Genomic DNA, 15,388 nt, shown 5'->3' on the forward strand with positions numbered 1-15,388 from the left:
GAAAAAATTATTATATTTGAACACAGTTAGTACTAAGGGTAATAAGCGATGATAAATTTTATTAGAGGAAAACAAAAAATGGTGATAATTCATTTGGATATGACGTATGAGAAATTAATTGAGTAAACAATTACATATTGACTGCATGTGAAATTTTTTTCATATAATCATGAAACTATAAATTATCATCAATAAAATGTCTTACCACATCGAGAATGATAAAATTATTATTTATATAACTGTGCTTTCTAAGAAGATAAAACTTGTTCTTATAATTGTGACTCTTATCTTGAAATTGAAAAGTGCATCTCCAATAATTGATTCCGAAACAAATAGATTCGAGAGCCAAGATAACTTGTGCACTGAGACAATATACATGTATGGTAAAACTTTCAATTTATATTTGGGGAAACAGTATTATTATCCCTTAAAAGATTAATATCCAAGTTCAACACTCTATTACGATATAGAAAAGGATGAAGAATCCTAATGGGATCAACATAAAGAGAGCAATGCCAATTTTGATATTGAGAGGATGATTTTGTGGATATGTCTAGTTTTGAGTTATTATCAACTATAGAAGATTGGAGTGATTTGAGGTGCATTTAATTGTGATGATGAAATTGATGATATTTCGATTAAAGAACAAGGGTTTAAAGAAATAATGAATGTTAATCATAGCTCATAAGTTATGAGTAGTTCTCAATGTTTAAGTTTGGTTACCTTTATATATATCATCCGAGATGGTGACTGATTTACCACTATTCCAAAGACGCCAAATACTGATGGAGTGGGAAGTGGCATACAAGGTTTTCAAGTGATTAATATTTCTAAGGAGAAATACTTATTGCAAGATGCATTCAAAAGACATACGTTGGAGACTAATTTTCAATATAATTTTTTTCAATCATCAAGACACAAATGGGAGATTAAATGCCTTCATGACTCATGTCATGTCAATGGTGTGTAAAGATGACAAGGTTAGAAGGTTGTGAGTTTTTTTAACTTCGACATATAAATATTTAATACATATGTTATAAAGATCAAATTATACTACATCATATACAAGTAGACACCCTATACACTAGAACAACTATTGAAAATAATGTTTATCCTAGTTGGATTTTAGAATTCAAAGGTTTCCAATTTTAGGGTTTAGGTTGAATTGATTGTTTTGCTATGGATTTGTGCATGGATGCTATTGTCATTGAAGAGAACTTGAATTGAGTAAGAGAGGACTTAGACAATGTTTTTACCAAGTGCAACTTAGAGAGAGTCCTAATTTACTTAAAAAAAAAAAAAAAAAACCATAGAGGGAGTCCTGATTTTAACTTTGGGTCAAAATTACAATCCAGAATCTGACATTTTAGCAGGAGGCATGGAGCAACTGACAATATTTTTATAGTATGATATTATAAATTTAAAGTAAACAAATAATAGAACCAGAGGCCCAACCACCCACCTCTGGATTCTGCTCAACAATGCTTCTGTTCCAATTTTTTTTTTTTTTTTTAACCTAGTTGGGCATAAAAGGTTCTTTATTTTTTATTCATATAATATTATAATTATTTGGGATGTACAAATAAATAGAGGGAGTTTCAAATTCTAATTTGTCAATAAAATGGAAAATATTAGCATTGAAAAATTAATTAGAAAAAATGAAATTTAAAATTTGGCATTTAGTAAGTATGGTAGGTGTATAATATTTTTAACATAAAATGAAGTATTCATGTCTTTCTTTATTATTAACTGAAAAGTCATCTATAAATCATTTTGAAATTTAATTCTAAACATTTATAAATCTGATTATTCCAAATGTTTGGGTGCAGTTAAGTTACTTTCGTAAATCAGTAATACCACGCGTGTCAATTTTAAATACATACTTATATATATTATGATGTTATTAGATATTATTTTATTTTTAATTTAAAATCATCACATCACATAATAACACACAAATTGTTTATCTATTTATATACTCAAAATAGATATGTGTAATTTTATTGTTCATAAATAATACTAGGATTTTAAAAACTTACAAGTTATAATTCTAGAGTCTCAATCCAGCCAAGTCTCCATAAGGAAGACAATATGGATTATGAAACAAATTCAAATTACAAGACCGGTAAAACAATTTAAACTATTAAAGAAAAATCAGTAAAAATAATTATACAGTCTGCCTCCTCATCAATAGAAAATATCCTAATTTTAATATATTAATATAGTGACTTTAGGGATTGATAAACAAATAATAGAAGAATCAAATCAAAGCAGAATATTTGATGTGACTAAATTGAAATATTTTATGAAACACTTTCAATTATAATGTTAATAATAATAGTCATACTACTTTTAGTTAAATTAGATTAAAAAATTTCAAGTTTAATCCTAATTTATGAAAATAAAACATTCTGTTTATGTTTAGTTCTCATCCACAGATAATAATTTTTATTTCCCAAACTTTGATGGATCAAAGTATCATGCAACAAAATCCAAGCAATGCCAATTTCCTATACCACGACCATATTATAGAGCTCCTTAATCAGGACACATTGTTACTTAAGTTTATCTCAAGATATGCTTTGTGGCTTGTAGAGGTCCCAATATATTTTCAAAAAATATAGTTATATTTGTACACTGAATGAGATTTCATGATCTCTACGCTTGGATAAGGAGCCTCTTGACAAAATCAACTTTCCAGTTTCCACCTTTCCATAATCAAGAAGAAACTAAACTCGATTCAAGAACTTCATTATATTCTGTGCATTTTAAGATAAGTAACTTACCATGATGAGTTTCAGCTCAAACCTTCAACTTCAGGTGGCATTGGATATGTTTGTGTTGGCATCTGGACAGACAGGACATCTGTCATCATGCCCATCAGCTTGTTTCGTCCCTCATCAAAGCGCATATCTTTTCTTACACATTGCTTTGTTATTCCCATTTGTGAGCCAGTGGTAGTCCGTTGGCTTATTTTGTGGCTTGCTGCAGTATTGCCTGGTACTCCAACGCTGCTACTTTCGAGGCCACTCTTAATCCATGCAATGTTGTTCAAATCTGTAGCTATAGAGATCAATTCGTGACTTGGGAAAGCAGGAGGCTCCTCATAATCCACAAACTCAGGTCCCAGTAGTGAGCCATGCAAATGGTGGCCCAATGGAGAAACGCAGCAGCCATGCCCACATTGTGATGGGATAACAGGTTCACTATGAACATCTTCTAGGAACTTGTAACCAAAGTCAGGTTTGGGTACTTGAACTAAAGGTCCCTGAGTTGGGATTGTCCATGGAATCTCAGAGCTGGCTGGTGGGCCACTTGGTGGGTTATAAAAACTAAAAGCACTAATACGAGGAACTGGACGGGGAAGTGCAGGATGCTGTTTTGGTCCATAAACACATTCGATTTCCTTTGTTTGAGCTATCCCTTCATGCATATTTGGTCCATCATTCATCATTGTGATGTCTGCTCCTTCTCGGGGATTGAATGGGTTGATATCATCAACTGGACATGAAAAGGTAGGATGATGGGTTGGTCCAGCAGGAAACCGACACTCCTTTGTTTGAGCTACGTCTTCATGCTGGTTGGGACTATCATTCATCATGACTTCCCTTCCTTCTGGAAGCCTGAATGAATTAACATCTCCAACAGACAGGGTTTCTTCTGAGGATGCCTTTGTTCTGTCATGACTCCCTTCTTCCATCATGTCACCAGGCACCGGTTTAAATCTTCCAATCTCTGCATATCTGCGTCTTAGGGTAGAATTCCAGTGGTTCTTGATTGCATTGTCTGTCCTACCAGGCAGTAGCCTTGCAATTGCTGCCCATTTGTTTCCGTGGACTGAATGGGCTTGAATTATAATATGGTCCTCTTCTTCTGCAACAATTCAATTACATGATCTCATTGAAATTCACACAGGCATCACATCCATGATTAAAATAATGAACACCATAAAGAAACTGCTTGTCTACTTCGGGTTACATGCAGAAATCTTCTCAGAAAATGATTGATATATAATTCATGAGGACCAACAGAAATGCAAGTCACAGTTAACAAGTTCTAACCTTTTTCATAATATAACTTCTTTTCATCCCTAGAAAAGGAATGGTAGGCAAACTGTGAAAAAAGAGGGATGTACGTACCAAGCTTGTATCATTTTACATGTATGACAAATACTACCGGAGGATGTACCCTCCAAAAGATAGAAAACACAGACCAAACATGTATCTAAGCTGCCTCACATCCATTACTCAAGCCAACTCTAATTCAGCAGGAATAATGCTACATGATTATGTGCAAAGTCAAAATGAAAACATTAAATTCATTATCTACCCATATTTCCACCCCTTTCACAGTAATATTCCATTACAACAGAAAGCATATCTGAGTGTCTATATGCAGCACCATTCATACTAAAAGTCCTTTTTGAGCTTGCAATTTTTGACAGCTGTAAAAAGCTAAATTAAAAAACTTAAGCAATCTCAGTTTCAATATTTCAGAAACAGGGAAACATGTACGTATCATCTATTAAAATCTCAAGTCTTGATGAACCGATTCTAGGTTGAGCTGGCAAAAGACAAAGTAATGCATCAAAGGTTGCACAAATTAAGCAGACATGCCGATTCAGACACATCTCAAACCTATATGCAGAAACACTCCTAAGTCTGTCAACGCTTGTGCCAGTGCAAGGTAAGAGAAATTGATCAGTAGAGAGTCCCTGTGAAGCTCAACAATACTACTGAGTCATTATGAAGTTGACTATCAACACACAAAATTATGAGCTATACAAGATATCGACAAACATCCAAATAGTAAAGGAAAACACAAAGAGGAGCACTACCATGATGAATCACATCATCCGCATGTATAAACAGAAATAAAACTTGATGGACAAGTAAATGGGGGCAATAGTTCACAAATTATTTGAAATCAGTGGTGTTACTTGATATACATGCCTGCTCTTCAGTAAAGACAGGCCACAATCTTATAAAGGCTATATCTCTTCTATGTACACCTTCTGATCACACCAGCACAAGCATGAATGTGCAAAGATAGAGAGAGAGAGTCCTATCCTCTCTTCCATATTTTACCAAAACAATAATACATTTTTTTTTGTTAATCCATAACTGACTATTTTTTAGCACAAGCTCAAGTGCAAGTATGAGAGCAGTCATCCAATTTCCCCAAAACAATAACACATCAACTACCAAAAACATCATAAACTTCGATATCCAATTAAACAGAAGGACAATGAAGACACTTAATCATCCCTTCACCAATCTTTATACTTTGTTTCATTCTTACATTACATTTGCTCTGTCCTTCTAAAGTTAAAAAGTTTATGCTTTTTCCATGCTTTCTGCTCTTCATACTTGGTTTCGTTCTAACATCACATTTCATACAGCCAGTCAATAGCATCAAGCCAAACTCAAGTTAATTGTAGATCAAGAACTACACCAATCACACCCTCAGTTTTCTACCAATGTAAAGGTTAAACTCAAACACAAGAGCTTCAAGTAATTGACAACGTACTAAATACCTACATCTCGGGAAGGGACTACCACCACTAGTGTGACAAAAGAAACAGGATACTGAAAGGTGCAACATGATCCTGTCCCAATAGAGGTTCCATACTTCAAAGTACTCCACTAGTTCTGTCACTTCCATTTGAGCCTTTTACCAGTAAAATTCCCAAATTCATGGTATGCATGATTGCAACTACTGAATCAAAACATGCAACATGTGTAGTAAAGATGTGAGACTTAACCAAATAGCTCAGGTAACTAAATTATCAATGTACTTAACACAAGTAGCAAAATTCATAGCATAGATAAATAAATGAACACCAGTTACTTTGAGAAGATAACATAAACAACTCAATAACATATTAATAATTTCCAACGTAAGAAACCACCCCCCAGAACTTAATAGTGAATTCTGAACATCTTTGGACTAAAAAATCTCCTTTGTTTCATTGTACTACTTTCATTCAAGCCACGATTCTCCTGAATCCTCCATTACCATCCTTACCCATAAGAAAGCTTGTTCATAACCAATCAATTTAGTAATAAAATTGTACAATTACATAAAATGATATTAAACACAACTCTAAAAATTTAAACAAGCAAGCAAAAACACCATCAAAATCGTCAATGCAGATTAAGAAAACTTCCAATTTCAAATAAAATAAGACATTCACAAAATTCAGGAAAAAAAAAACACACAGAAAACAAAAGAGAGGAGATTAAAAAAAAAAATCATTCTTTTCCCTCAGTTAAACATAAAAAATAAAAGAAAAAGAGCTCAATACAAATATAAACACGAGATAAAGAAAGATTTAGAGAAGAAAGTTACCAGTGAAAGGCTTGCGCTTAAGACAAGGATCAAGCTGATTGCACCAACGAAGTCGGCACGATTTTCCAGACCGACCGGGAATTCCTCGCGCGATCATCCCCCAATTCCTCGCCCCGAACTGACTCACCAGTCGACTCAACACCGCGTCCTCCTCAGGCGACCACGGCCCCTTCACTCTACTACCTCCCCCATTACGACTCGTCTTTCCACCTTCACTTCCAGCACCACCTCCACCACCATCTCCAGCGCCGCCGACCTCCACCTCTTCCTCCGCAACAACCTCCGCATCACCTTTGCTGTCGTTCTCTTTATCGGTCATTGTTTTGTTTCGTTTTCGTCACCAGTTTGCTTTTGATTTTGTTTTTTTTTTTTTTTTTTTTGTTTCTGTTTTGTGTTTGTTAAGAGCAGTACCTACCTGCTTAACTGCAAAATGTGAGTAAGTGGGAGCGATCTAAGGGAAGCGAATGTTTCTAATTTTTTTCCATTTTCACGATTTTGTCAGGCGGTTTTTTTAAAATGCCTATCATGTCCTATTAAACGACACCGCTGGACTGATAATGGCATTGAAACGCTACCGTTTATAGAGGTCTAACCGGGGTTTTAGTTTGACTTGGTTGACTTAGTGTTGCGGTGACTTGGGCAGTTGGGTAAAATGGCTTCAGAACCTTTATTCATCCGTTTGAAAGCGAGGCCGATCTAATGTCACAACTTTTGCCCCTATATTTCAATGAATTTACGAAATGGCAGAATAGTTTATCTGGTAATTGCGGTGATTTTCTCAGGCTATTAGCTTCAATGGGAGCTTCTATTATTTGGTAGGCCAACCAAACCACCTTAAGATTTTTCAAATTGGATTACCCTTGATATGGGCTGCATATTGGATTTTCAAGGCCCGCAGCCCAATATTTGAGTTTCCCGATGTGGCACATGGGCCTAGTAAAATTTATAAATCAGTCCATTAATATAAATTGAACTGAAAAAAAACAAAACAAATGCCTCTTGAACAAAAATTTGCCCTTTTTTAAAAGTTATATATATCTCGTCGGATTTTTTTAAACAATTATTTGTGGGGCTATAAAAATTGTTTTAAGTTGTGTAGGGTATTTTTTTAAACAACTAATATTTTTTTTAATCATTTTACAGAAGTGAAAATCAACAATAATCTTCAAAGACGAAGGATTCTTTATTATCACAAAAGTAAAAAATGATGCAAAGAACTAAGTTGAAGAAGATTGCTTAAACAATAACTAATTTTGTTAAATGTGGTCTTCTTTTATTTGTTTTTTTTACAAATAGAGTAAAAAATATCAAGCTAATTTTTTTTGATAATGGAAGAGTGAAGGAAGATTCATGTTATGTATAAGGGCAATTTTAAAATACATTTACACAAATACTCACACAAATACATTTACTCTCACACACACACACACACACACATATATATATATATATATATATATATATATATATGTGAGTCAATCCAATTCGAGGTTTTCTTTTTCTAAATATTGACCAACATATGTTAGTTGAAAGCATTAAAAAGAGGAAAGGCTAACGATAGGCCTAAGTTTTGTTTGTACAACCTAAATAAAAATTAAATTAAATTAAAGCAACCTATAGTGGGGAGTGAGGCGGCTAAACAAATTGAATTTAAAGCAAAGTGATTGATGAGTCAAGTACCCCTGAACTACATTAACACATAACAGAATTGAATTGAATCTATCAATGCCCCACTTTAATTCTATTTTATTTTTATAAAGTGGACTCAGTTGGCTTATGAGAAACCCAATTTCTTTCTTTTGACAGCAAATGATTTATTATTATGATGAGGAAGACATAAATTTTCTAGCAGGAATCTATATTCAAGAATTAATAAAATTATATGTGTTTATTTTTTAAATATATATAATTAAGTATATAAATGATACATCATTATCTAATTTAATAATTTTGAATTATAAATATAAATAATATTTAATCGTATGATAATATATTATTTATATTATTTATATATTTAATTATATATTAAAAAATATATACGTATAATATTATTTACGTGGTGTAAATTCGACTTGAGAGTGAGTGCAATAGGTGGGACATGGGGTACGTGACAGAAATGGGATGGAAGCAAGACTTAAGAGTGATTAAATTCCCTCAACTAATTAATTAATAAATAATATTATCTACTCAATAATCTAATAATTAAATTGAGTATTAGGCCTTCCTTTCGTTTCACCTCGAGAATTGAATGGGAAAACTACATTGCAAATGGGGGTATTTCTCTTTCGTTTCTTTGTCCCCAAAAGGTTGTAACTATCTTATCTTCACTAACTTAATGCACAGACATGGAAATGTGGGTGTCTCTTTCAATTTAATTAAGGCCGAAAGACATATTCCCACCCAAGGTTTGTTACAAACCTAAATTGGTATTTGTTAAATATTAAAAACTTAAACTTTCATTTTTATATAGCTAAAATAAATTAAAAAAAAAGTTAGTTTAAAAGATAAAATTTTTATTTAACCAGTTTCGGTTAATTTTTTCTATTAATTTTAATAATTCATAAGAAAAAATTTGAACTTTCAATACTTAGTGGGTATCAATTTGGGTTTGCGACAAACTTTGGGTGGGAATTAGTCTTTTAGCCTTTAATTAAAGAATACTTACTACTAGTCATCCCTTTCAAATTATTGAATTGTAGTTGTTACATTGTCTTTCCTGCCACTCTAGCTGATCTAATTTTACTAGAGAGATTGAGGCCAAATAAGACAGCTAACTATTCCTATTTAAAGAAAATTGAAATTCTCTTAGCGTCATGGTTTGAAATTGGCATAATAGCTTTAGGAATGAAAATGAGAGATGGGCAACTCTAAAAACAAGATGAGTGCAGAATCAATTCTCTGATAGGTTAAAGATTAACACACCGAAAATGACATTAATTGACCAGTAGAAGCGAATAAGTTTGTACTACTTAGCGGTTGTTTGTTCAATAATAATGAAAAATTACTTTTATAATATATTTTTTATTACTGATATTATTTTATTTGATTTATAAATAATAAAAAATTATAATAATATTTTATTATCAATAGTGATATGATAGGTAATATAAAATATAATTTAATTATAAACTCTACTTTAGATGTTAAAATATTATTAATGTAATATAATTTTATTTTTATTAATTTTTAAGAAAAAACCCTTATTTTTAATTAATAAAACAAATAATATGAAAAATATTTTAAAATAATTATACTCAAAGAATTTTAAGTAAAATAACATATTGATATTCTTTTATTATATCTAACAAAATATAATTATTTATATTTATCAATTTTTATACTTAGTAATCTATTTTTGTGATAATCTTTTATTTTTTAATAACAAATTACTCAAACCAAACATACTCTTAAATGTAATAATATTCAATCGAAATCCTGGGAGCGGTTAATGAAAAATAATATGTAATAAAAAATTCCAATATCATGAAGTTATTAACCAGAAGAATTAATATTATTTCATCTTCATGCATGATGGCCCCTTCAATAATTTATATATATGTGGAAAATATTTAAGTTGCCTAAATGTATTAGACTTAATGGATCAGATGGCCTTTATTTGTGTATGGAATAACGTAAAGTATATACCTAGCTTTGTTAAAAGATAAATAATGAATTGAAAGAAGATGAAAAGAGAAAACAAAGAATCTTACAACTTTTAAACAGCAATGGGGAGGGACAGAATAAGAACAGAAAAAAGATAAGAACAGTGCATGGTTTCCAACCAAGCAAAGTGCATGGAGCAAAGTTTTGGCTAGAAAATGCGACGCCCACGCTTCAAAGAAAGAAAGAAGGTGCGTTGAAGGGGCCAATGGGGGGATTTATTTATTGACAGACAAAAGAATGCCCCGCAAATGTGTTCCATCGTGACGACAATGAGTGAGTGGCCTGGAACTTGTGGGCATGCCATCTTCTCTTGAAGTGACCATGATTTGCACAACTGTGAGGGATCATCGACGCATGGAGATCTTTATCATTATTATTCGAATAACCTAAATGGGATCGATTGTCCCTGACGCCATTGAGTTGGAAAATGGGCAGAAAAATAGCTTTTGTTGTTAGGTGAAATTTCTTCAAATTTGTATGTACGGACATGTAGTGGGTTATGATAAGTGATTAGTTATATAAATAGTGATTAGATATCTTGTATCTAGTAATAGTTCAAAAATGCAAATTTACCTCTCATCTAAAGACAACAAGAAGATTTCTATTAGGTAAGACATTGTTGTAACATCTATAAAATTCTTTTATTATTATCTATAATATCAAATAGGACATGAGTCATGAGTATGTACATGAGAGGTGAAAGCAAATAGAAGCCTAAGATGAGATTAATTTAGGACTCAAATATGAGACTATGGCTTTGAGTAAAATGATTTTGCATGTTTTCCCAGTTTCTTAGGGTGATGAGTTGATTGTGGAATATAGATATCCCATAACACATGTGGAACATAAAGATTTTGTGGAATATGTGTGAGACATAGGGATTCTCTAAATTGAGAGGTTTGTGTTACCTATGAAAATGTATTTTTTTATATTGATTCCAATACGATATGTTTTTTTTTTAAATTTTATGAAAAAACACCTATAAGATAGTCTATGCATCTAGAGAAATGTGTTGTTCTCATAGAGAAGACACATTAATCAACTTATGTATTTATAAAGAAATGTTTTGATGTACACTCACAAAGAGATGTTAGGACAAGTTCATATATATTGTGAACTATAATAGTCTATGAGACTCATGTGATCATAGTGTCAAATCAATGTCTCAACTTAGCTTGATTGACATAAAAATTATGTTTTATAAAAACATAATTTTGAAAAAATGCCTTCACCAAATGCTTTTTAAATGATATATTTTTACATGAACTGCATTCTATATCATGTAAGTTCAAGTCCCTAAATGTACCTTAGATGACAAGATTAATAATATTAGGAATTTTAGAGTTAAATGTGGCAAGAAATCAAGAGGGAAGAATTGTGAAACTTAGAGACACTTACTTACTCGGTGATTATTACTCACTTTTTCTTTTTTGTTTTGTAGGTAATAGATGATATTGGTGGTTGTGTAAAAGCAAATTATCAAGGGATGAGCATGAAAGAGACTAGTTATGTTATGATATTTTGTTGAACATTTATGAGTTATGTTCAATTATAATTTTATGTTTTTGTCTACACATACTAAGTAGTTTTGGGATTTATGACATCTTTTGTATGTTTCCCTTCATTTTGATTTTTATATGAGGTTGTTTTAATGCTCATTGAATGTTTAATTCTATAAGTATGTTATTTAAGTGTAATCATGCATAAATAGTCAATCGTATGATCTCCTCTATAGGGTAAATCTTTTGAAGAAAGATATTACAAGTAGACTTGAATCCATTTTTATACCTATTTAAGACTCTAAACTATATATATCATTTAGTTACGAGAAATCTCATTAATAACTTTATTACTCAACATTTTAAGGGCACAAAAAATCTTTCTCACTAATAGAATACAAAAAGAAGAAAAAAAATATATTTAAACTAATCCTACTCAGTAATGATTTCAACGAAGTTTAGTATTTTTTTAGTGTATATCTTCATCTCTTATAAGGATGAAATTCAAGAATGCAAATAGAGTTTGCATTTTATTGCTATAAAGGCAAAGTGATCATGACTGGAAACCAAACATATGGTAAAATAGGAGAAATTAATAATTAATCAACAAGCATAGTATAGATAAGAATTATTTTTGTTCCATGGCAATAACATCAGATCAATGGGTACTAATTAATGGAATCCAATGTGAAAAATAGACAGTCATCCTTATCGAAATCCAGTAATAAACACACCAGCCAAAGAAGATGAAAAATAATAAGGAAAGGAAAACCCTTAATGGCAATTCTATCGTGGGGACCCAAAACCCTAATTCCTAATCAGACATTTGATGACCCACTTCTTACACACACCTGATTGAAAGCTGTAAGACTTCATACAAAACAAACAAGTCCAAGTGGGGTAGATTGTTATTGTCCTTGTCACTAATTGAATTGTCCTTGTGAGAAACCCTTTTAATTAAATCTTCGACAAAGAAACTCCATTATCCCCACGCCATTGCTAGAGAAAATTAAAAATACCACCTTCCAAATCCAAAGCATTAATATTTTTTATTATAGTTTCATATATAATAAAATTATATATATATTTATAAATATATAAATAAGTACACAAAAGATATATTATTATATAATTAAATAATTTTAAATTAACAATAAAATAACATCTAATTATATAATAAAATATCACTTATATATTTGATATTAGTTTTGGCTATCCATGGTCCATTATAAAAACAAAAATAAATAAATAAATAAACGAAGAAGAATTATGAATTTTAACTTTTTACCAACTTCTCTAACTTCTAGACTTGTAAAAGTTACATGTCTTTAGGTTCAAGTCACCAGGAAGATATAAATCATTAAAATCTACCGGACCAGCTAGCTACTGAAAATTTATCAGAACGAAATGTTCGTTACCCAATTAGAATAGAAATATATATTTGCTTATTTATTTTTTCGCCAAGATGAACTTTCGAATAAAATGAAAAGGCACTTGTACCAAAAATATTTATGTTAATTTTCATCTAGCAGGTGATGATATTTGCCAGTGCAGTTGTGGTCCAAATCTCTTCACTTTTCCAGTGAGGGAATAGTTGTAGGAGTTAAACATCAATCTTAGGACCACTATGGTTTGAATCAAGTTTGTTTGAATTTGACTTAAATGAGTTTGAAACTAGTTTGTTTTAAGTGAATCAAAGTTCAAGCTCAAGTTTGAACTTGATCTTTAAAGTTGTTTAACTCAAATCAAATCTTAATTGTTTCAAAATAACTCAAAAGGTAGCTAAGCCTCAACAAAACCTAATATGTATGAGATAATTATATTAAAAAAATACAAAGAAAATTGAATATGACGTGTCATCATTGAATGATATAACTGAAAAATAGTCCATTCAATTCAAACTTAATTGAATGCAAACAAGAAAGAAGAGTGTAATAAAGTTAATTGGCAGTGAGTAGGGTTCTCTCGATGTCCTTATGCTATACAAAATGGGCAGCAAGAATCAAGTGGAGATGAAATTTATGTCTTACAAAGAAGGAACAAAAGTTCTTATAATGAATCCCCTGTGATGGATACTTTACCTAAATGCAACCCAAAACTTTACTTTCAAAATCACAATTAAATTAGAAACCATCAGTATTTATTGTTAGATTAGGAGTTTTTTTACTAATACGATATAAACTTTTAATAGGATCTAAATCCTTTTTTCTTATGATTCTTTTTCATGTAGATTAAGATAAATTATTCTCTTGTTTATATTATATTTATCTCTTTTATCGGTACCCATTTTTTAAAAGTTTCCATTCCTTAAGGACTCTGAGTTCATAAATTAATAAGTCATAGGATTATAGTACAATAAATAGGTGATATGTATTGGGTCTTTGTAATTACTATATTAAGAGGTTATGATAAGTTCCAAGGTAGAGATTTAGTGAGAGATCCTTGATATTGCAATTGTCTCTTGTTCTAGTGAAACAAATATTTTTGTATTATGCCTTGTGAATGTAGGCATATTGCTAAACCATGTAAATCTTGTCTGTTTTCTCTTTTCTTCTTTCTATCTTCTTTATTGTTTCTTTCTTGATTGTTTTATATTAAACAGTATATGAGAAGTAAAAGCAACTATATAACTTGAAGATAAAGGATGGATACTCTTTGCAACAACACTAGAATGACTTCAACGCCCTTACTAGCAAATTAACAATTATTAAGCTTAAGATTCATGAAGAAGGAAAAGCTACTTTGGTGCTTTGTTCTCTGCCTGATTTGTGGGATACCTTAGTCAGGTTATAAATCTATAAAATCTTATAACTCACTAAAGAGTCATGTAAAAAACCCAAAGGCGGTTTATTAGGTGATGCAGTGGTAGCATGAAGTAGACCTATAAAATGAGCAAATGAAAGCAAAAATCAGTATAGATAGAAGTCTAAATGTAAAATCTAAGGGAAATGATGGAATCACACATAAGGGGTCACTTGAGAAAAGATTGTAGATTTAGGATACAAATTAAGAAAATCTAAAGTTTGATCTACTGTCATCTGATTTAAATATTTCCTTGGTAAACATTATTGGAGTTAAAGATTCATATGAAGATGGAGAAGTGTTCACAAGTGTCAAGGTGTTGGTATAAATGGTTTTACTCATTCATTGGAAGCTTAGGATTGTAAAGATAAGATGTTGATTAGTGTTTCAAGTTTTGCAGCTATGGCGATAGTAATTTCATAATATTGTTATTTTATGTGGATGACATGTTAGTTGCAACTACTAGTGTGAATGGTATTGCAAATTTGAAAGCTCATATTGCTATGGAGTTTGAAGCAAAAAACTTAGGAGTTATAAATCAAATTCTTGGGATGATAACCTTTAAAGATAGATATGATAGGAAAGTTTAAAGAACTCAAAAGATGGCCAAAAGACTTATTCCTACCTAACTTTTTGAAAATCTAAATATTTATTTATTATCAAATTTCTATTAAAATTTTCTGTTTGTTGTAAGAATAAAAACATTATTTAACTAATAATATTAAAATATTTAAAGTTTTATTTTATTTTTCAGTCTTATTTTAAAAATTTATAATTTTCTTTTAGTTTAAATTTTAAAAAATTATATTTTTACGTCTTGAGTTTTATAAACTTATTGGTTATATGCATCAGCCTAATACGAATACTAATTTGACCACTGAATAATTTGCTTGAGATGAAGAGTAAATATTTATGTATATGGTGGTGGGGTTTGCAATTCCACCATAGAAAGCCTGCACTGTGCTTGTGGTCCTTTGATGTTTCACTAGTGTGGACAGGATCTAGCATCATCCATCATGATCTGGATGAGTCAATTGAGAACCTCTGTTGTGCCCCACTCATCCAATGGTCAA

The 15,388-nt window shown here is 31.2% G+C and overlaps 1 protein-coding gene across 1 annotated transcript; it reads right to left on the reverse strand.

Annotated features, from left to right (window-relative positions):
* Positions 1-2,555: 2,555 nt before the first annotated feature.
* On the reverse strand, positions 2,556-6,811 carry LOC123230353 (transcription factor MYB1-like). Its single transcript, XM_044656546.1, has 2 exons — positions 6,352-6,811; positions 2,556-3,873 (listed from the first exon to the last, which is right to left on the reverse strand). Exons 1-2 carry the CDS (start codon positions 6,668-6,670, stop codon positions 2,798-2,800), a joined length of 1,395 nt encoding a protein of 464 aa, XP_044512481.1. The 5' UTR covers positions 6,671-6,811; the 3' UTR covers positions 2,556-2,797.
* Positions 6,812-15,388: the final 8,577 nt, after the last annotated feature.

Source organism: Mangifera indica, chromosome 12 (assembly GCF_011075055.1).
Source record: "Mangifera indica cultivar Alphonso chromosome 12, CATAS_Mindica_2.1, whole genome shotgun sequence".
NCBI lineage: Eukaryota > Viridiplantae > Streptophyta > Magnoliopsida > Sapindales > Anacardiaceae > Mangifera > Mangifera indica.

Bases quoted from the DNA above. Each gene is read 5' to 3' on its own strand.
- LOC123230353 (XM_044656546.1), bottom strand. From the start codon at position 6,670: ATGACCGATAAAGAGAACGACAGCAAAGGTGATGCGGAGGTTGTTGCG. The intron at 3,874-6,351 runs GTAACTTTCTTC...GAATTGTTGCAG, and splicing joins TAAGCGCAAGCCTTTCACTG to AAGAAGAGGACCATATTATA.